The sequence below is a fragment of the Odontesthes bonariensis genome, chromosome 7 (assembly GCF_027942865.1).
Source record: "Odontesthes bonariensis isolate fOdoBon6 chromosome 7, fOdoBon6.hap1, whole genome shotgun sequence".
NCBI classification, from domain to species: Eukaryota; Metazoa; Chordata; class Actinopteri; order Atheriniformes; family Atherinopsidae; genus Odontesthes; species Odontesthes bonariensis.
In genome coordinates this window covers 23,234,073-23,254,068 of record NC_134512.1, presented here as the reverse complement: position 1 = coordinate 23,254,068, position 19,996 = coordinate 23,234,073, and the positions used below count along the sequence as shown (strand labels likewise).

Genomic DNA, 19,996 nt, shown 5'->3' with positions numbered 1-19,996 from the left:
CGTTTTAGAACAAACTTTAAGAACGAAACAAAACCTTGCATCTTGAGTTGCTCTGTTCTGCTACAAGGGGGCAATTTTTAGATATGGTGGGTGTCCACTTATTCTCCTAGAGTCTCTAAAAATTACTTGCGTTCACCTGTAACCCACGATGAAACATTTCTGGCGTGTGATACTCTTCAGAGATGTCTTTTCCTCGAATACAATGCACCCATTCAGTGAATGATTTGATGAGATCTCGATCTCAGCCTAACTGAACTGAATAGGAGATTTTGAACTGCTGACCCCCATCATTTGGGAGAGTGTTCTTGCCTCTCTCCCGAGTTCCAGAGACTTCCATGTGAGATTCTAACCAGCAACCTATGGGTCTACAATGCTAAACGTTATCCCTAAACTTTGCCTTGAGTAAAAAATGAAGAGCAATGAAGGCCTAATATCTCAAAAGTATGTAAAAATCAGTTGAATTATTATTTTATAATGTGAACTTTCAAAATTTGCCTTTAATGATAGTTTTTTTCACATTTTTATACATATCTTTTTTCAAATTTTTTCAAATTTTCTTTTGTGTTATGTTATATCTAACAATGAAGTCAAAAGTATGAGATCCTGACTGATACTAATCAGTAATTTAATGACATTTCCTTTTTCTTTGATTTCTAAAGACATGATCTTTTTATGCCTAGATTTTGACTGTCTCGTAATTTTTGACTTTGCTGGTAAAACGTTTTACACTGTGTCAGGCAAGTTCATTTGTATTTGAGTTGTCATGTCCAACTTTAAGCAGCTGGTTTGCAAGTAGTTTACAATGTTGCCTCATAGCACAAATGTTCAAGGTTCAAAGCTACTGATCTGGGCCTTTCAGTGGCATTAGCTCGTTCTGTCTGTGTCTGCAGAAGATTTCTCCAGGTTCTATGGTTTCCCCCCACAGTCCAAACACATACAAGTTAGGTTGATTGACAATTGTGGAATTACCATAGGTATGGATGTGGGCGTGTTCTCTCTCTGTTAGTGCTGTGATGGGCAAGTGGCCGGTCAAGATGAGACCCTGCCTCTCAGCAATTGTTAGCTGGGATAGACTGTAGGCCCCTATAACCCTCAATAGGATAGGTTGATTTGACTTTTGATCAAATTTTTTTCCATTCATGTTTCCTGTGCTCTTAAATTTGTGGGACTGAGTACAAGCAGGTAAAATACTATATTTATTCAATTCAGAAGTACAAATGCCCTGCTCAGTCAAACTTTCTATAGTAAAGTAATAGGTTTATTGCTATATTTGACAATTCACATCAACATTTAGGACGAACACATGTAACTGCCCAACAGAAATTGATATTTGACACCTGTAACCTGATCTCATGCCCAAATAAAATAAAACCATATAAAGGCAACAGATTATTATATATGTGCGATTGTGTGATCATCTCACGTATGAATTCACCATTTGTGGCTTAAGTGAACCACAATCTCACTTTTGCAACAACTTTTTGTTGGGTGATTATGAAAACTGACATCATGCGCTAATGGTGCGCTACTGAATGGTGCAACCTTGTGGAGAAAGATAAGTGGTGCACATCGGATAAATCCATTCATTCTCTTGAAGCACTTTATCGTGTTCAGGGTCTCAGGGAAATAAAGCCTTTCGAGGTTTACAGCGGGAAGAAAGGAGGATACACCCTGGAAACTTACCCTGTTGGTAACTTACAGGGTTTGTAGACGCTCACGGTGCAGCTATTCACTCTTGGATACACTTTTTAAGTGTTGATCCTTTTATGCTTCCATAGGACTATGTTAGTCCACATCTTTGAAGGAAGGTCAGTGCAGAAATACTAAGACTGACACACACATAAGTATAATAGTCGTAGAGCCATTAAACAAAGCGTCCGTCATATCTGCTGTCAACAAGCTTCAATGTGCCACTTGGTCGCGACATTGCATAAGACAATCAAACTTTAACCAACGTGTTGACTGAGATTTTTTTTTCTACAATGAAAGATCAATTTTAGGAAGTGATGTGCTGATTATTCATTCTTGGCCAATGGTGTGAAGCCACGATTTTCGGGTTTCGACTTATGTTGACGAATCTGATTGGACAGCATGTACGGAAAGCTCTGCTATGATTGGTCAACGCTCGTGCGTGGTGCGCTGCCATTGGTCAATTGTCACGGGTCTAACATAGTGGGCTAGTTTGGCGGAGAGGTAGGTGGACAGTCTCCGTTGTAAAGTCAGTGCTGCATGCGCTGCTCTCCCGGCTATTGTCTCGGCAGCTGAAAACTCAAGGCGTCATTCTAGCAGTATCTCAAAATGAAGCGAGTCTGGGTGATAGGTGTTCTTATCGCTCTTTTAGCATTTGGTGAGTAGTAGAAATATATACCATCTCATTTTACACATTATTATCCAACATTTTAGCTATTATTAGCACGTAAGCTAACGTTAACTCGCTTTTTTTTGTTTCTTCACTGCTTTGAATGGCCAGAGCTGTCATAGTTTGAACGTTTCTTAGTCTAAATTTGTTCGAAAGTTAATGATAACACGGTTTATGTTATCCATGGCAACGCCAGTATCCGTTATTCCTAATTGTCTTTCTCGAAGTTTCTAGCAGAAACACATACGTTGAGCCTATCGAATGTTAGCTAATATCCACCCGAATAGGTGTTGCATACATTCTTGCAAGGATAAAAGTTAACCCAACACATCATCTTGTTTTACGATAGAAATCTCGTATTGTAAATATTTTGTCAGATACACAAGTACAAAACTTGTGAATTACATACATTATGCAAAGTTAAGAACTTTTGTGCTCTTGGCAGCTGCTGTAAGGGCTGAGGATGAACTTGAAGTCGATGGGACAGTAGAGGAAGACTTGGGGAAAAGCAGGGATGGCTCCAGAACAGATGATGAGGTGGTGCAAAGGTAGGTCTCACTTACTTGTCAATTGAGCGAACTGTCCAGAGATTGTCATAACACAGTCACCTAAACCTCAGATGAACACTAGGTCAACATGACCAAACTTGTGTACATAAAAAGGTCGGGGCAAACCTGAAACTGTAGTTGGAGCAACCTTCTGAAAGGTCTACCGACAAGGCTTTTGGGTTTTCATGGTGTTAACAGAGCAGATGTTTGACAGCTGTGTGCACTCTTTGTCTCACCTGTGCTTGTGCATCTGTCTACCCTCAGAGAGGAGGAGGCTGTCCAGCTGGACGGTTTGAATGCTGCACAGATTAAGGAACTCAGGGAAAAGTCTGAAAAACACGTCTTTCAGGCTGAAGTCAACCGTATGATGAAGCTCATTATCAACTCTCTCTACAAGAACAAGGAGGTGAGTGGGAATAAAGATCTTTATCTAAAAATTTGGCAGTCCTGCAGAGGGATTTCATTAGATTTTGCTTGTCTGGCATGGCTCGTCACCTCCTGATTTTTCTGTTGCAGATCTTCCTCAGGGAGCTGATTTCCAATGCCTCAGATGCTCTGGATAAGATCCGCTTGTTGTCTCTTACCAATGAGGAGGCTATGGCCTCCAATGAAGAGCTGACGATCAAAATTAAAGTATGCACATCAAACATTTCAGTGTTGTATTTGTATGTTTGACTTATCTGCCATTGTGAATAGCTGTTATCTGCATGTTATTTAATTGTGCTTGTCATCCCTAGTCTGATAAGGAGAAGAACGTGCTCCACATCACCGATACTGGTGTTGGAATGACCAAAGAGGAGCTTGTAAAGAACTTGGGCACCATTGCCAAATCTGGCACCAGCGAGTTCCTCAACAAGATGACAGACATGCAGTCCGATGGGCAGTCTACCTCAGAGCTGATTGGACAGTTCGGTGTGGGTTTCTACTCTGCTTTCCTTGTTGCCGACAAGGTCATTGTGACAACCAAGCACAATAATGACACTCAGCACATCTGGGAGTCCGACTCGAACCAGTTCTCTGTCATTGAGGACCCCCGTGGGGACACACTGGGCAGAGGAACCACCATTACGTGAGTTTTCATTTTATTCCCCAAAAATATTTGCTGTGGATACTTTACATGAATTATTGTTCATTAGAAATATCTAGATGTTAACCTTAAGCCCGCATTGTGAACGTGTATGGTGTTTTATATGTCATGATTCTACTCCAATGTTCTGCTAAAGTACAGACTTTGATCTTAAATCTTCATCTCTATCTAACCACAGATTGGTCCTCAAGGAGGAGGCCTCAGACTATCTGGAGCTGGAGACCATCAAGAATCTTGTCAGGAAATACTCTCAGTTTATTAACTTCCCCATCTACCTTTGGGCCAGCAAGGTGATTACTCTTGATATTCTTTCAAACTCTGACTCAGATTTGATTCCTGGCCAGTTATAAAGCAGAAAAATGTGAAAGGGATCAAATGGTTACGTCGTGTTTCTTTCTCAAACATGCAAGACTGAGACAGTTGAAGAACCCATTGAGGATGATGCTGAAGCAGAGGAGCCAGAGAAGGAGACTTCTGAAGATGAGGTGGAAGTAGAGGAAGAGGAGGAGGAGGACAAAGACAAGCCAAAGACAAAGAAGGTAGCCTGATGATATCAAAACGTTCAATATGGAACACTTGCAGTTATATGCTAGTAAACTATTTCAATCCACAAGATGGGTCCAAGTGTTAAAAGTCGCACTGGGATTTCTTGGTTATTTTAACGCTTTTAAATCAGCCTTAAGCTGAACTAATGTGGAAAAATAAACTTCTTTTTTTTTTTTTTTTAAATGTATATATTTGACATTTGTTTTGTGTGTTGTAGGTTGAGAAGACTGTGTGGGACTGGGAGCTGATGAATGATATCAAGCCCATCTGGCAGAGACCTGCGAAGGAGGTTGAGGAAGATGAGTACAAGGCTTTCTACAAGACCTTCTCAAAGGTGAGCCCATGAACGGCAAAGCTTTGTCAAGCCACAGTGTAGATTGCATGCTTTGACAGCTCAGTACGTTTTGATCCATCCAACGTTTTGATTTTAATAAAATCCTAAAAAATGTTTTACTGTTCAACAGGACAGCGACGACCCTCTGGCTCATATCCACTTCACAGCTGAGGGCGAGGTTACTTTCAAGTCCATCCTGTTTGTGCCCACCTCAGCTCCCCGTGGCCTCTTTGATGAGTACGGTTCCAAGAAGAATGACTACATCAAGGTTTGTGCCTTAAAACAGTATTTAGTATCCATTTTGAGAGACTCTTAGTGCTTTTAGAGATATTCAGGGATTGGTTTGGAGTTTAGTTTCAAACGGTTTTGTTTTTTCACAGCTGTTTGTCAGGAGAGTTTTCATCACAGACGACTTCAACGACATGATGCCCAAGTACCTAAACTTTGTCAAGGGAGTGGTGAGTTGTGATTGCCAGCTGAAAGATCACTATATATGTGTCACTCTGCTTGGTCTCTGCTGTCGTATCGCCCACATTGAGATTAAGGGGAATGTGTTTTTGTTAGGTTGACTCCGATGACCTTCCTCTTAATGTGTCCAGAGAGACTCTGCAGCAGCACAAACTGCTCAAGGTGAGTTCAGAATAAGAGTTTTTTTTTTTTTTTTTTTTTTTTTTTAAATGTCCCCGAATAAAGAGAAAGGGTTTGTAATGTAGACATGATTTTATTTTAGAAAGGAATATGATGAGATGCCATCTCTTATCTAGGTCATCCGTAAGAAGCTGGTCCGTAAGACTTTGGACATGATCAAGAAGATCGCAGAGGAACAGTACAACGATAAATTCTGGAAGGAGTTCGGAACCAACGTCAAGCTGGGCGTCATTGAGGATCACTCCAACAGGACTCGTCTGGCCAAGCTGCTCCGCTTCCAGACCTCCAACAGTCAAACGGACGTGGCCAGCCTGGAGCAGTACGTGGAGCGCATGAAGGAGAAGCAGGACAAGATCTACTTCATGGCCGGCACCAACAGGAAGGAGGTGAGTGCGTTTGTGGTGCTCACCCAAAGGTTGTATTCAAAGCTGTCAGATGTGCTGAAATTGACATCCTGTGTTTTTTTTTTTTGTTTTTTTTTTCCCCCTCCGCTCTACAGGCCGAGTCGTCTCCATTCGTCGAGAAGCTGCTGAAGAAGGGCTACGAGGTGATTTACCTGACGGAGCCTGTGGATGAGTACTGCATCCAGGCACTTCCAGAGTTCGATGGGAAACGCTTCCAGAATGTGGCTAAGGAGGGTGTCAAATTTGAAGAGAGTGAAAAGGCCAAGGAGAAGAGGGAGACCCTGGAGAAGGAGTTTGAACCTCTCACCACTTGGCTGAAGGACGTGCCCCTGAAGGACAAGGTAGAGGGCCAGTCATGCTCACATCTGCAGAACTTAATCATTTTGGCTACAATTACAAGTTTTCTCTGTTCCATTATGTTTATTTAACATCGGGCTTACTTTTTCTTGTTTTCTTCGCTCAATAGATCGAGAAGGCGATTCTGTCTCAAAGGTTAACCGACTCGCCTTGCGCTCTGGTTGCCAGTCAGTACGGTTGGTCAGGAAACATGGAGAGGATCATGAAGGCACAGGCTTACCAGACAGGAAAAGACATTTCCACAAGGTGAGTCCTAATAATCCTGTGCTCTCCAGTAATGCTTGTGCTCATTATCATGGTTTCCTCTTTAGCGTTGCCCTTACACTCTCAGCTTATGTCTCTGCTCTCCTTGCTCCTCCTCAGTTATTATGCCAGCCAGAAGAAAACACTAGAACTCAACCCCAAGCATCCTCTTGTCAAGCAGATGCTCAACAGAGTCAATGTAAGTTTGAGTACTTCAGTATGTGAACCATTTTCATTTATTTTTGACCGGATGTGGTTTTATTGAATCGGTTTTGAACCAAAACCAAGCGTAGAACTGAGCAGTTAGTTTTTCCTTGTTTCCTCAGGCTGATGCAGAGGACCAGACTGCGTCGGATCTGGCAGTGGTTCTGTTTGAGACGGCGACGCTGCGCTCCGGCTACCAGCTGGCTGACACAAAAGCTTACGGCGACAGAATAGAGCGCATGCTCCGACTCAGCATGAATGTACCCCTGGATGAACAGGCAAGTTGGTGCCCGCCGTCTCAAACTGTGCACCGCAGTTTCAGTTTGCACATGTCAAGTCACCGTTCCTCCTCCACAGCCATATTTGGGGTTATTAATGAAAGGTTGATGCGACTGTTCGACAGGTTGAAGAAGAACCAGAAGAGGAGCCAGAGGAAGCCGCAGAGGACGACGACGCCGAGAATAAAGAGGAAATTGTCGACGATGATGACGACGATGAAATGGTGAGAACTCTCTGCATGCTGCGACATGTTCAGTGTGCCAAAGAAAAATCGGATGCTGCAGCTTTTACTTTCTGATAAACACGGATTCTTTCTCTTTTGTTGCAGTCAAACATGGAAAAGGATGAACTGTGAAGCACTGAATGGGAGACTGTGTAACTTTGGAGCTGGACACTGGATTCCAGTCTTGTTCCAGACCCTCTGGTTGTCGATGTTCTGGGTGGGGTTCTCGGGTCGGGGGTTTGTTGTTGTTTTTTTTTTTTTTTTTTTTTTTTTTTTTAAGGCGAGCATTGTTTGTCTTTGTTTTTTTTTTTGTTTTTTTTTGTTGTTTTTTTTACATTCCTCATGACTGTAAATTTGTTAATATTTAACTGACCAGTTTATGGAAAGATGCGATCCTATCTATTGATTAAATAAATGTTTCCTGGAAAAACAAAAGTCTTGTATTAGTGTTCTTGTGATTTGAAATCTGGATGTTTTGTATACCAAAGTAAATGGAAAAGATGCTGCTTTGACTTGGATTAATAAATGAGAAGTGGAAAAAGTTTAGTTTTATTTTTTTTTTTTTTATAAGATAATTTGCGGTAAAGGCCTTTCAGTTGCCTCAGAGTTCAGTTTCGTGCAGAAGTGAAACCATCAAGCAGGTGTTTGGAGCATCTTCAGGCGACCAGAAATGTCTCGAGGCCGCTTGGAGCACACGTCTCAAACCGCAACGACTACTTGCCGTCCAAAAGTCAAGAGGTGACTTCTATTTCTTACTCTTAGCCTCTCCAGTGAGTTTTGGCCTCTTCTGTTTGTTTTTTTTCTCCATACACTTTGATTCTTAACAAAGGGAGAGTGGCACTCCTAACACTACTGTTCAACTGAGTTTCTGTTTCTCATCACTCAAACTTTAAAAAAAAACAACAAGTGATTTGATTATCGTGTTAATACATGACCCAGATCATGTTTTGCATTTAGCTCAACCGTCTGTTATATCTGGCTTGCAAATATGGTCCACATTTAACCTGAGTATCGTACCACTGCCTGTTTCTCATCTACAGAATGAAGAGGAGAGAAGACTTGAGTTTATTTTAATCTTATGGTGATTCATATGGTTCTACTCAGAAAGATGTCAATTTTTGTTCTTTATAAACCATATTCCACTCAATTTTGGTTTTCTCACAAACTAGCAGATTTTATTGTGAAAAGATGCCCACTCTCCCACTCCCGTGGTCTCTACTACAGCATGTACAGAGGGTGCTTTTTGAATGCGTGCAGATTCGCCGAGCTTGTTGACACTGAAAAGTAATGTCCCGTTTTCACTTAGGAAGCAGCAGGTCCATTAAAGACGCTGTTATATCTAGACCCGTTGGTTCTCGTACCAAAGAACGCTAACAGTAGCAAACAACCTCAGATGGAAGCACTGATCAAAGGGAAGAGGGTACAAAAAGGATGAAGCTTAATATTGTACAAATGTCTACCTTCATAGTCAAAACACAATGCAACCCACAGACATAAAAACTATCTACCTTTTGATGTTATTTTATAGATTTTTAAGGATATGTGACTTTGATATGTCCAAAAGTAATTTCCTCTTAGTAATGTGTTGACATTCCTCACTGAATTATCTGCCTTAACACTGAAATAACAAAATTATTTTTTTCTAAAACGTTGCACTACAGTATAATGTCCAGTAGATGTCACTATTACATTTAGAAAATATGAATGGGAGACTCAAATGACTGTTTCAGCAGTGCAATATTCAGCCTCTGATGCTTTTTTTTTTTTTTTTTTTTACCTCTAAGCCCGACACGTGTATTATTATTATTTTTTTTTAAAGACTTCCAACGTTATCAACAATGAGGTAATATTTCCTGAAAAACTCACTTGACACACACTAGGAAGGCCCCTTTGTCTGCAGATGTTGGCCTCGTGCCTGTAGCACCACGACATTTTGTAAATTTAAGTTGTCTCCCTATATCTGTCCCAGCCTACCGTGATGATTTTAGTTCCTAAAGTCATGAGCAGGCGTCAGCACCTGATCAGTTCTCAATTTGACTGTTATTCATTAATGTCCTGCATGTCTACTGCTCAGAGATTCATTGTTATGAAGCACTCAGCAAGATCTATCTTCAGGTTCTATGGTTCAGAGAGCAGACCTAAAGCGGCTCCCTCTGGCAGTAGATACCAGGATGTACTGAAAACCCCCCAGAGGCAAACAGCTTTCAGTGGTCTTAAATGGAGATTTGAAAGCTTGCAGCCAACCAGCAGCAGTGCAGTGCAACATGCTCTCATATGTTCTCCAGAGGGGTGGAAATGTTAAAAAGATAAAAGGTGACAGATATGGGCCACATGAGTGGGAGGGGTCTCAGAGCAGAGCCACAGAGGACTGATGGAGATTAATGCTTCATATCTTTATTATTGTCGTTCAGTCCTTGCTTTGTTTTGTCGAAGCCCTTTGGATCTGCCGTGTTTTCATTAAAGCTCTGCTGTCTCATCTACAAATCCTGATCGACGAGGGGCCGTAGTGCTGCTTAACAACAGGTGGCGTGATCCTGGGCCTGGAACGTCTCCTCCGCCCTGGCTGCGAGTTTCTGTCCACGTTTTCCACCAAGAAAGTTTGCCTGTGTTACGCGCCAAGGCTGCGTGTAACAGAGTCAGCCAAGGTGTTGCCAAGCTGCAGAAAACAGCAGCCCAATCAGTTCAAGGGGTCTCTGCCATACTTCAACTTTCCAAACGTTTGTCAACTGATTTTCATTTTGCTTTTCACTTCACTTTACTGTGTCATCCATCTACACGTGGAGCAATAATGTAAGAGAACAATAATCTGTAGTGGAGCAATATCACTTCTCCCTGAGGATCAATAAATAAAATATCATTGAACTGAACTGAATATAATTGCATATTGCAACTAAAGTTGAGTGGAGAGAACAACCACGCCAAAACTGAGAGAAACTGGGTGTTTTAAAAAGTTTGAACTTGTACTCATGGGTCAGTTTCGAACCAGAATTCACCACACAGGACTATAGTGTCAAACTGTTTCAGACAAAGACTGTTTTTAATCATGTGGAATGTTTCATACTGGAATGAAAGTCTCTGATGGCACACAGCATCTGTCATAATGCTCCGAGAGGTCCCAATGTGCAGCAGATTTATTCATTTTTCTCCCTGTGGCAGAAGAGACGGGGCCCCAAACTCTCTGTGCTATTAAAGGGAATGTCCCTTCATAATGAGCTTTGCCTCATTATTCCTAATATATATATATATATAAATGAATCATTTTAATTGATCTGGGAGCTCAATATGAATGCAAAATGGGTTACATTAACAGTCCTAATGCTTACCTCTTTAATCCCTTACAAGACTGATTAGACAACATATTCAGGCTCTATCACCATTTGTGTTATATTTGACTATTTGGATGATCTTTTTCAACGCTTTTGGGGGGTTTGTTTGCTTAACATCAAATGCAGCTCCTTTTTGTCTGCCCGTAAATGTTGCCGATGCTTCTTCTATACTCGTTCCATATTGAGATGGACACATTTAGAGTACAGGACGGAAACAGGAGACTTCCTACAAGACAAAAGGCGAGACATACAGTCTGAAGCTCGGATGTGAAGTTTCCATCCCCTGCAGTTGAAGCTCAATCTCTGACAGATCGAGCAACCCGAGGGCTTCTCATTCCCACAATTTGTATTTTGCGACTCACTGCAGTTTCTGCGCCGCTGCTGCTCATACGCAATCCCTGGATAGGTGGTTGCCATGGATTCCTGGGTCACATGCGTGGGTTTCCTATAGCCAGAAGCAGCAGAAGATGCTTGGACCAAAAATCCAGAGCCATTTTCATTCAAGAAAAACCGAGGATCCGCTGTGGACGGCTCGCTGACTGGGTGGCCCCGACTGCAACCGCTTATTCTTGATCTCAAACTGGGTGCTTTTTTTTATTGTCGCAAACTCGCAGCCAACCTGTTTTGTCCACATTCATAGACTGATAATAGGAATGAGTATAGAAATTCCTGAAGGACTGACGGAGCTGTTACAGAGCTTTACCGTGGAAGTGTTAAGGAATCAGCCGAGGGATTTGCTCGAGTTCGCGTTACAGTACTTCACCCAGCTGAAGGACAGCGAGACCAAAGAGGCCTCATTTGGCAATGACCAAAATTCGGCCCCAAGATCTGGAAAAGCGGTCAATTTCATTGACGAAGCCATGCAGATCGATTCTGAGAACGGAGAGGAGGAGGACGACGATGACGAGGAATTCATAGGTGGGCTCATGCATTTATGTCTTAGGTACACGATAATGTATGTGCATGTGGATTACCCAAATGTAGTCTGCTTGGAAGTATAAGCATGCCTCGCCGCGTGCATTAAGTGGGAGATAATAGAAACGGAGCGCCGTGATGCTCCGGCGCGCGCCACCTTGCATCCACCACCTCGCTGTCATTTCCCATATACGGTCACTCTGGCTGCAAAGATGGCTCATAACGTGTCTCGCTCTCCGTGTGTGAACACGCTTTTTGTTTTGTGTGGTGAGGGTGGCTTTAATAACGACAGCTGCAGAATCAAGAGACTGTGTTACATTGGTTGTAGAAAAGCCCCCCCACCACCACCACCACCGGTGGAGCGTTTGAACATTTTCTGGTCCAGGTGCAGGCCCGACGGGCCTATTTACCCTGATTAGCTAAGTGTGAAAATGTGACAAAGCGCACAAATGCGGAAAACAAACGCTCTCCCAGATTCGAGTAACGCACAGTATGACTTTCGACGTGCTGCCATTATTTGGCGTTTCCCTGAGGTGGGATGGTATTTATCACAATGGCCGGTGTGGGGTGGCGAGCAGCAGCACAGCTCTGACACAGCATCCCAATGAGTGGTGGTCTGCAAGGCTGGCTGCAGTGCTTATATAAGGGCAGCTATACCACATCCCCTTGTTTCATTTTCTGTTTATCTATGATATCAGTAATATGTAACTATTTAACCAGCACTGGTCAACACAATGGTTCAACACAAGCTGGCAGGCTGCCAGGTGGTTCAGACCAGGTCTGTATATTTCATACTGCCCTGTTGTGCAGGAGGTTGGCACCTTATGCTGTTTACATTTGAATTGATTTTTTTTCTTATGTAAATTTTATTCAAATGCCTAAAACTACTTCAAAGCAGCTGTCCTTATTCAGGTTTCCCCCGATGAATGTAGATCTCTAATGAGCAATATTCCACATGTGCCACATTGACCCAACTCTTCTCAGAAATTGGCATCAGGGAGATGTAGCTTATAACAAAATGTAACATGTGGATTTCATGCCTTGCAGCCCCAGTGATAAACAGATTCATCAGAAGAGCATCAGGTGAGTTACCTTTTGTTGTCTATTAAGGTTGGTTATTAATAGCATGTTGTATCAAAAGGAAAACTCTGGATAGTATCTGTACTGGAAACATAAACAACCCCTCTGAAACATGACCACCGAGGCTGCGCCAGCTTTGCTCCGATATAGTGTATTTTTCCATCTGTCTTTTGTTACTGTCTTCCTCTTATTATAATAGGTTTGATTTATAAGAGCCTGAGAGCCCACTTGGTCCTGAACCCGGTTTATAATGTTAGTGAGTGTCGGGGGCGGGGAGATTAGTGAAGGTAGTGCCACTTATAATCATCTCTTGCTCACAATAGTAATAAGGTTGGAACGTCTGTATAATAACTTTTCTGTCTGGACTGATGGCTACAAAAATCTGTATTTGGAAAGCACGAGTTACTCAGTAAAACTATGTTTGCTACATTTTGTTTTAACTTCAGATGGGAAATTAACATCTTCAGATACGGCAACAACGTTATTAATTGACGCTAAAGCAAGTGTAATCATACCAGATTTAATGTAGTTATCCTAAGTTCAATAGTTAGCAGGTTGTTGTTAGGTCATAGAGAGTAAATGTTTGGGGTTTTTTTAATGGGAAGTTTTGCTGTCAAAGAATAGGAAGGAAATGTGGCCCAAGTGCCATCATACACACCCTCAAACCTCCTTGTTTAAAGAGTTCTGATTGGTAGAATAGGACAGACTGTGAGCCTTGTTTTCTTTGCGATGTGCCGACTTAGCCATGAGACAGAGCTTATTGATAAAAAAGAATGAAGGAAATATCAAGTCCACTATAAATCAACTTCTATTCTTAAGCAACAAACTGCAATTACATCTTCAATTAAATACACCTTTGACACTCGTTAAGATGATAAAGTTCATCTATCCATTCAGAAAAGGAAGATTTTCTAACATCCATAGAACACAACAAACCCTCTGAAATACATTTCCTTTATCTGTTGATCTCTGTCACGCAGTGTGTGCTGAGGCATTCAATCCTGATGAAGATGAAGAAGAGAAAGAGCCATGGGTAAACCGCATCAAATACCACACTTATAGACATTTGTTTACAGTTTTTTTTTACTTTTGTCTCTGTACTCGTCAGCCACGATAACAGAAAACGTGTTTTATCTCGCAGGTCACCCACCCCAAAACAGATGAGCAGAGACAGAGACTACAGGAAGCATGTAGGGACATTCTTCTGTTCAAGAATTTGGATCCAGTGAGTGGATTATTCCATAAGCACAAAGCCATCTATTAAACTACAGAAAAGAGTACATGGCCCAAGGCCAGTAATCATTTACTGCTTCATCAGTGCACTATGCATGATTCTAAAAGATGGTTAATTTTCCTAAAAGCAGGAAAAAAGTGCATACCGTGGACCCTGCACTTTTGCGTCAACACACAAGTTTCAAACATTTGGTTTGTTTCACCCTCTCAGGAAGAGATGTCTCAGGTGTTGGATGCCATATTTGAGAAGCTCAGCACAGAAGGAGAGCACATCATTGATCAAGATGATGATGGAGACAACTTCTATGTAATTGAAAGGTGCTTATGCAACTTGTGCATTCCCCATAAAAATCAATCGTGTCAATGTATTTTCGAACATACCAATATCTGGCGTTTATGTGTTGATATTTGTGCCAATTGTTTAGTTTCTGATTATATTTTCGTTCAGCGGGACGTTTAACATTTTCGTGAAGATTGAGGGGATGGAGAAGCTGGTGGGCTGCTATGACAACAGGGGCAGCTTTGGAGAACTAGCGCTGATGTACAACACCCCTAGAGCAGCCACAATAATTGCCACCTCGCCTGGAGCCCTTTGGTGCCTGGTGAGTAAATCATTACATCTTCCTGTAAGAGCACAGCTGGCTCCCTGCTCAGGGTTTTATAACCCACTGTGCAGTCAGTTAGCACAATTTAAATAAACACCCAGGTTGTCTGTGGCAGTGTTGCTACTTAGTACCAAAGAGACGGATTGCATTGTCCAACTGAGTCGACTTAACACATAAAACGCAGTGGATTCGAAGAAAACAGAGGGCACTAATCATATCTCTGAACGATTTTAAATACATTAAAGCAGATATTAAATCTAAAGAATTAGTAAACCGAACTTATAAAACAGTATCTGTTTAAGAATATCTGTTTAGGAACGTAAATCCATTGAAACTAAAGTCCCCCTCAACTGAAAATCGAATTTATAATCTTTTTTATCATATCCATGAGATGTATTTTATGGGTTACATGTCATATAATAAGCAAAATCAGCCATATGTGTGAAGGCGTTGATAATTTCTGCATTGGACGTGCAGACCATCAACCAAAGTGTCAGAAAGGCCAGGTTATGTGTGTGCTTCATAGACTATTTAGAGGAACCAATCTACTACAGCTTGTGGTGTAGGCCTGTACAGGTAATTTGCATGTGCTATGAGGACCAGATGAAATGAGAGGCTTGCAAGCTGAGGAGAAATTGGTAACAAGCTAGGTGGCGAACACTTCTCGGCGAGCCATTGAAGGCAGCAAGACGCTTGCTTGCCTTCTCACAGTCGAACAGAAGCCAAACGTGGAAGCACCCAGCTCCGGGACCGCCGGGCTAGATAGGGTTGCTAAGCATGCTAATCTGTGAGGTAGCAGAGTGAACACAGCAGAAGCTGGTTGAAGCAATAAGCTGAAACACTTGGTGAGTCATGCGAGCTGACCGGAGGCTTGCTCAGCCAAGACTTTGGTCTGCTAGCTCCCGGCTAGGCCAGCATTCCCAGAATTATCAGTTTCTACTGCAGGCGAGCTTCTGGTTGCAGAGATTTTGCTCTGCTAGCTTTTGGGCTAGCCCAGCAATCCTGGTTTGTTGAATGCAAAGAATATATATATATATATATATATCTATATATATAGATGATATGGATTCATTTCTTTTATCAAGTTTTATTTTTCATGTTATATAAATGTATGACTGAATTACACCACTGTTAGAATTGGCCATTGCTTTGCAAAAGACATGAAAGGTCGGTATCAGCTGCTGGCACATGGAGATGAGGGCGGAAAAGATTAGCATATTCATATATCCCCATTAGCAGAATGAAGAAGAAGAGGTAAAGTCACATCCCAAACAATTTTAAAGGCATTAGAGTTTTTTTTTTTACCCAGCATAAACCACAAAATGTACAATTTGGAAGTAAGAGATATGTTTTTAAAGGATTTCTTAATGCCAGAGTGATACTTTAATTAGCTAAACACATTCTTCTTGATTTTGGTCTTTTCTAAAGTTAAATTTCGGTCAAAATGGTATCGTGCTTACACGAAACACCTTGTTTTTGTAGCCAGAACACTTGTCTTAAGATTCAGTTCCAACTTGATTTTTTCTTGTAAAGCGTCTTGTTTATTTATGACTCAGTAAGGGTTGTGTCCTTAAGAAGTGGGTAGCGGCTCTGTTATGTCATGTCTGTGCAGACTGGGCAGGATGCTGCTGTAGCCCCTGCTGTATCCCCTGTTGACCTGAGTACTTGAAGTATGTAGTTCAGGTTGTGAAAAAGCAGGAGTCCCTGTTAAGTGTGTAATAAGCTTAGGCTGAGGAGGCTCAGAGCTGCCAAAGAGCCTCTAGTCAAACAGTAGATTATAGTGTGAGCCTTAATTGGAGTCTGATTTAGGCCAAACAATTTTATCAGTATCAGAACTTTGCTTGCTTGTCTTGATGTGCGAAAAGATTTCTTAGCTAAAGAATACCCTCTGCAACTATGTCTGCTTCCTGCAGCATTGTGTGCATATGATCATGCAACAAGTCATCTGGTCGCTATATGCATTAAGATATTATATCCTTTTAATATAATATGTCAATGAAAGATTTAAAAAATGTCTGTCGCTGAAAACCGTAGGATGACAAATACAGGGGGGCTGTTGCTCCTGATGCTTTACTCGCTTAAAATCAGGCTTACAGTGACCCCTACTGCGTAATGTGGTTTCATATGAGTTGTTTGTTGAAATGCACCAGAACAGTCTGGAACAGTAAGGAAAAATGCCGAACATCCGGGACATTGCGGAATACTTCCCCCACATCATTGTGTCATTGAAAATAGAGGGCCTCTGATGTGTATATGCAGTATATCTATATATTCTCAGAAATGAGTCTGAATGCTTTGTTTACTCTGAATCTGTGTTGCAGGATCGTCTGACATTCAGGAGGATCATAGTGAAGAACAACGCCAAGAAGAGAAAGCTCTATGAAGCATTCATTGAAACACTACCCCTGCTCACATCTTTAGAAGTAAAGATAAACGTTATCCCTCAGTGTTAATGTGCATCATGCATTTGCAGTAAAACCATTGTCAACAAAATATGCTTTTTATCCGCAGCTATCGGAAAGAATGAAGGTAGTAGATGTTCTAACCACCAGAGTGTACGGTGATTCACAGCGGATTATTGCTCAGGTGATGAATCTGTCTTTTACGATTGGTCATTTTTATTAATTCATTTATCTGTGTTATTGCCTTACATTTCTAATTATTGACTCACTTGTTTTCCTGTTCATTTACACGTGTCTTCTTGGTTTGTATTTCAGGGTGATTTAGCAGATTGCTTCTACATTGTAGAGAGTGGTCAAGTTAGAATCACCATGAAAAGAAACCGGGTATTTTTGCACAGTCTCACTTTAATTCTGAAGCGCGAACAAACTCTGATTAAAAATAAGTCCATGTAGGTGTTCTTGTGTCTAATTGTGCGCATATCTTTCTCACAGGCAAAAAAAGACCAGGAGGAAGAGGAGGTGGATATTGCCACGTGCACAAGGGGCCAGTACTTTGGAGAGTTAGCTCTTGTCACAAACAAGCCCAGGGCTGCGTCTGCCTACGCTGTCGGGAGTGTCAAATGCTTGGGTACATTTTTTGGCAGTTTTGTTTGGGCGACATCACTAATGTACGAAATGTATTTGTGCGTTCCATTTGCTGTGGAAGTTGGAACTTGAAGCTGGGAGTGACATCACACCAAATTTCAGTTTCAAGTCAGAAAAAACGGCAGAATTTTCCTCACTGACCAAGCTTGCTATTATTAGCTATATACGTTAATCCATCAGTACATTTTGCAATGATTTGAACACACATTGTAACGTAGCGACGTTCACTGATAGAGGTTGAACAGTGTATGACTGATTTAATGAGATACAAACTGGCAGAAGCGCAAATTAAAGTTTAGTGTGGAAGTTATCACCAGTTCTTTTTAGACGCAAGGCAGCCATGTTGGATTCTGAAGTCGGGGCTGATGAAGTTTCAGTCAGAAATCAGACTTTGTGGGTCGTTCCGCTTGATTTTTTTCAACTGAGAATATTGGTCTGCCAAGTTCAAATGGAACACACCATTTTAACTTGTGATTTGCTTCATGGATTTATTGTAAATTTTCTATCATACCCTCAAACGAGGGGCCATGACTCATTCAGTTCACAAATGGTGGCAATTATGGCTCAAAGTGGGCGTTGCACCATACAACAAATCTAAATGTTCATACACTTCACATTTAAAATTACACTTCCCAGAGAGCTGAAGAGCACAACTTTGTTGTTAAAACTATCGTCACCACGGCAATGGTCGCCACTATTGTTGAATGTGTTTCTATCTAAGCCTTGCCCTCCACCTGATTTTGATTTAGAATTGAGAGAAGGGTGACACTGCCAAAGTCTTTTTTTTCTTTTTCTTTTACTTTTAATTTGAAAAGGAACAAAAATTTCACAGTTTTTTTTTTGCATATGACATACTCACCTCAGTTTTTGAGAGGCTATGTGAAAAACAGCCTTTCCATTGGCACAGTCAGCCATCACCTCCAAGCATAAAAACATCAGACCCCTGGTGGCTAACCTTTACTCTTCAGCAATGTCCCATTCTATCCACGTAGTGTTTTCAAGTGTTCATTTGGGGTTCGCAAATAGTAATTGTGTAAATGCTTGCAGTCTGCACGTGCCCCCAATTATTACTTCACATTACCTTTCATAATTCTCCCCAAATTATGTCTGCATCTCGTTTCTGTCTTTGTCAGTCCTGGATGTTAAAGCCTTCGAGAGGTTGCTCGGCCCTTGCATGGACATCATGAAGAGAAACATTGCCAACTATGAGGAGCAGCTGGTGACCCTGTTTGGAAGTAGCCCTGAGATTGAGCAACAAAGTGCATGAGGTGACTACAATGGACCATGCAGGGTTAAATGGGGAGGCTTGTATGGATGTTTTTCCCCCCAGAGCCACTCAAACTGTTTTTTTTTTTTCCCTTTTTAACAAGAAATGTGAATTTCCACTATACTACAACATTTGAGTGTCAGATAAATAAATCAGACTGAGATAAGGGTAATTTAGGTAGAGTTCGCCTCACAGCATCATGACTGCAGTAAGCCAAAGCAGAGTTGCTTAAAGCTTGTTTAATTACATTTCATATAACTTAACACCTTAATAATGTAAGTGTGCATTTTACTTGTCGGTGTCGGGTGCATTATTTGTTTGTTCACTGAACACTTTGTTCATTTTCACTTTTGTTCCACAGTGTTATTGCTACATCAACAGTATATTATTATTTGTAAAATTATAAATCTTTTTGGTTGAAAACCAGATGCCAAAGCCTATACCTTAGGATAATTGTGAGCAAGTATGTCACGTTCCCTTGTCACAGTGCACTGGCAAAAGATCCCCAAACATGAGAAAAACAGCACGATAAACAGTCGCTAAAGAGCACTGACTGAAACGACATCTTTTTCCATTTTGATTACAGCCAAACAGAGTTAACTTTTTAAACAAAAATACATCTGTTGATCATAAGGCTGAATCTGTGATCATAAAACTTTTCATCATTCCTGGTAAGTGTTTGTGGCTGTTCGCCCCACTACTGCTCTGCTTTTACCTAAAAGCAAACTTCCGAGAGATAGCTGATAGTTTTGTAAGAATATACAACACATTGCTGTAAAATAAAAAAATAATAAAAAATTGAGTATTCACTGTTGTTATATAGGCCCACTTTGAACTGAATAAGTTACCCCATTAGACTAGTCATTATTATAAGCAACGTCTTGAAAAAATCGATTTCTCTGTGTTTTATTGTAAAAGTTAGCCCATGCTGTTTTTGTGTAGGTGAAATATACATTATGAAGACATTCATTATTGCTGTCTACCTCTGACAACAACTTATACAGATTCTCGCTAAGCGGGAATCTAAAGTGGGTCCTGTTATTTTTTCCTCTCTTTTTGAATCAGTAATTGAAGTCCTCTGTATTCCGTCTGCAGCTCAGATTGTTTTTAAACTGGCTTAACATTTGAACATGCTGATTTTATTCCCCTCTGGTGGTATTGGTATTTTTTGAAGGCAACACCACAACAACAACTAGAGAAAGAACTGTGTGTTTCACTTTTCATGTCAATAAAGAACATTTTATATTCACTCGTCCTATGATTATTGGTTCGAATGAAGCAATTCACATTT

General features: G+C 41.1%; 2 protein-coding genes across 2 annotated transcripts; both read left to right on the top strand.

Annotated features, from left to right (window-relative positions):
* The first annotated feature begins 2,188 nt into the window (after nucleotides 1-2,188).
* Nucleotides 2,189-7,774, top strand: hsp90b1 (heat shock protein 90, beta (grp94), member 1). The gene is made up of 18 exons (XM_075470154.1): nucleotides 2,189-2,347; nucleotides 2,805-2,907; nucleotides 3,172-3,313; nucleotides 3,424-3,540; nucleotides 3,645-3,976; nucleotides 4,173-4,284; nucleotides 4,405-4,533; nucleotides 4,758-4,874; nucleotides 5,005-5,142; nucleotides 5,255-5,332; nucleotides 5,439-5,504; nucleotides 5,639-5,908; nucleotides 6,022-6,267; nucleotides 6,393-6,529; nucleotides 6,647-6,725; nucleotides 6,853-7,008; nucleotides 7,134-7,232; nucleotides 7,338-7,774. Exons 1-18 carry the CDS (start codon nucleotides 2,299-2,301, stop codon nucleotides 7,362-7,364), a joined length of 2,397 nt encoding a protein of 798 aa, XP_075326269.1. The 5' UTR covers nucleotides 2,189-2,298; the 3' UTR covers nucleotides 7,365-7,774.
* Nucleotides 7,775-10,924: 3,150 nt separating this feature from the next.
* On the top strand, nucleotides 10,925-19,954 carry prkar2b (protein kinase cAMP-dependent type II regulatory subunit beta). Its single transcript, XM_075470155.1, has 11 exons — nucleotides 10,925-11,476; nucleotides 12,521-12,556; nucleotides 13,534-13,586; nucleotides 13,695-13,778; nucleotides 13,998-14,104; nucleotides 14,235-14,388; nucleotides 16,713-16,814; nucleotides 16,903-16,977; nucleotides 17,109-17,177; nucleotides 17,286-17,421; nucleotides 18,572-19,954. Exons 1-11 carry the CDS (start codon nucleotides 11,212-11,214, stop codon nucleotides 18,703-18,705), a joined length of 1,215 nt encoding a protein of 404 aa, XP_075326270.1. The 5' UTR covers nucleotides 10,925-11,211; the 3' UTR covers nucleotides 18,706-19,954.
* The last annotated feature ends 42 nt before the right edge of the window (nucleotides 19,955-19,996 follow it).

Coding starts and splice junctions, on each gene's coding strand:
- prkar2b (XM_075470155.1), top strand. CDS start 11,212: ATGAGTATAGAAATTCCTGAAGGACTGACGGAGCTGTTACAGAGCTTT. Junction 13,587..13,694: donor AAGAAGAGAAAGAGCCATGG/GTAAACCGCATC, acceptor TTTATCTCGCAG/GTCACCCACCCCAAAACAGA. Junction 14,389..16,712: donor CTGGAGCCCTTTGGTGCCTG/GTGAGTAAATCA, acceptor TCTGTGTTGCAG/GATCGTCTGACATTCAGGAG.
- hsp90b1 (XM_075470154.1), top strand. CDS start 2,299: ATGAAGCGAGTCTGGGTGATAGGTGTTCTTATCGCTCTTTTAGCATTT. Junction 3,977..4,172: donor GGCAGAGGAACCACCATTAC/GTGAGTTTTCAT, acceptor ATCTAACCACAG/ATTGGTCCTCAAGGAGGAGG. Junction 4,534..4,757: donor ACAAGCCAAAGACAAAGAAG/GTAGCCTGATGA, acceptor TGTGTGTTGTAG/GTTGAGAAGACTGTGTGGGA.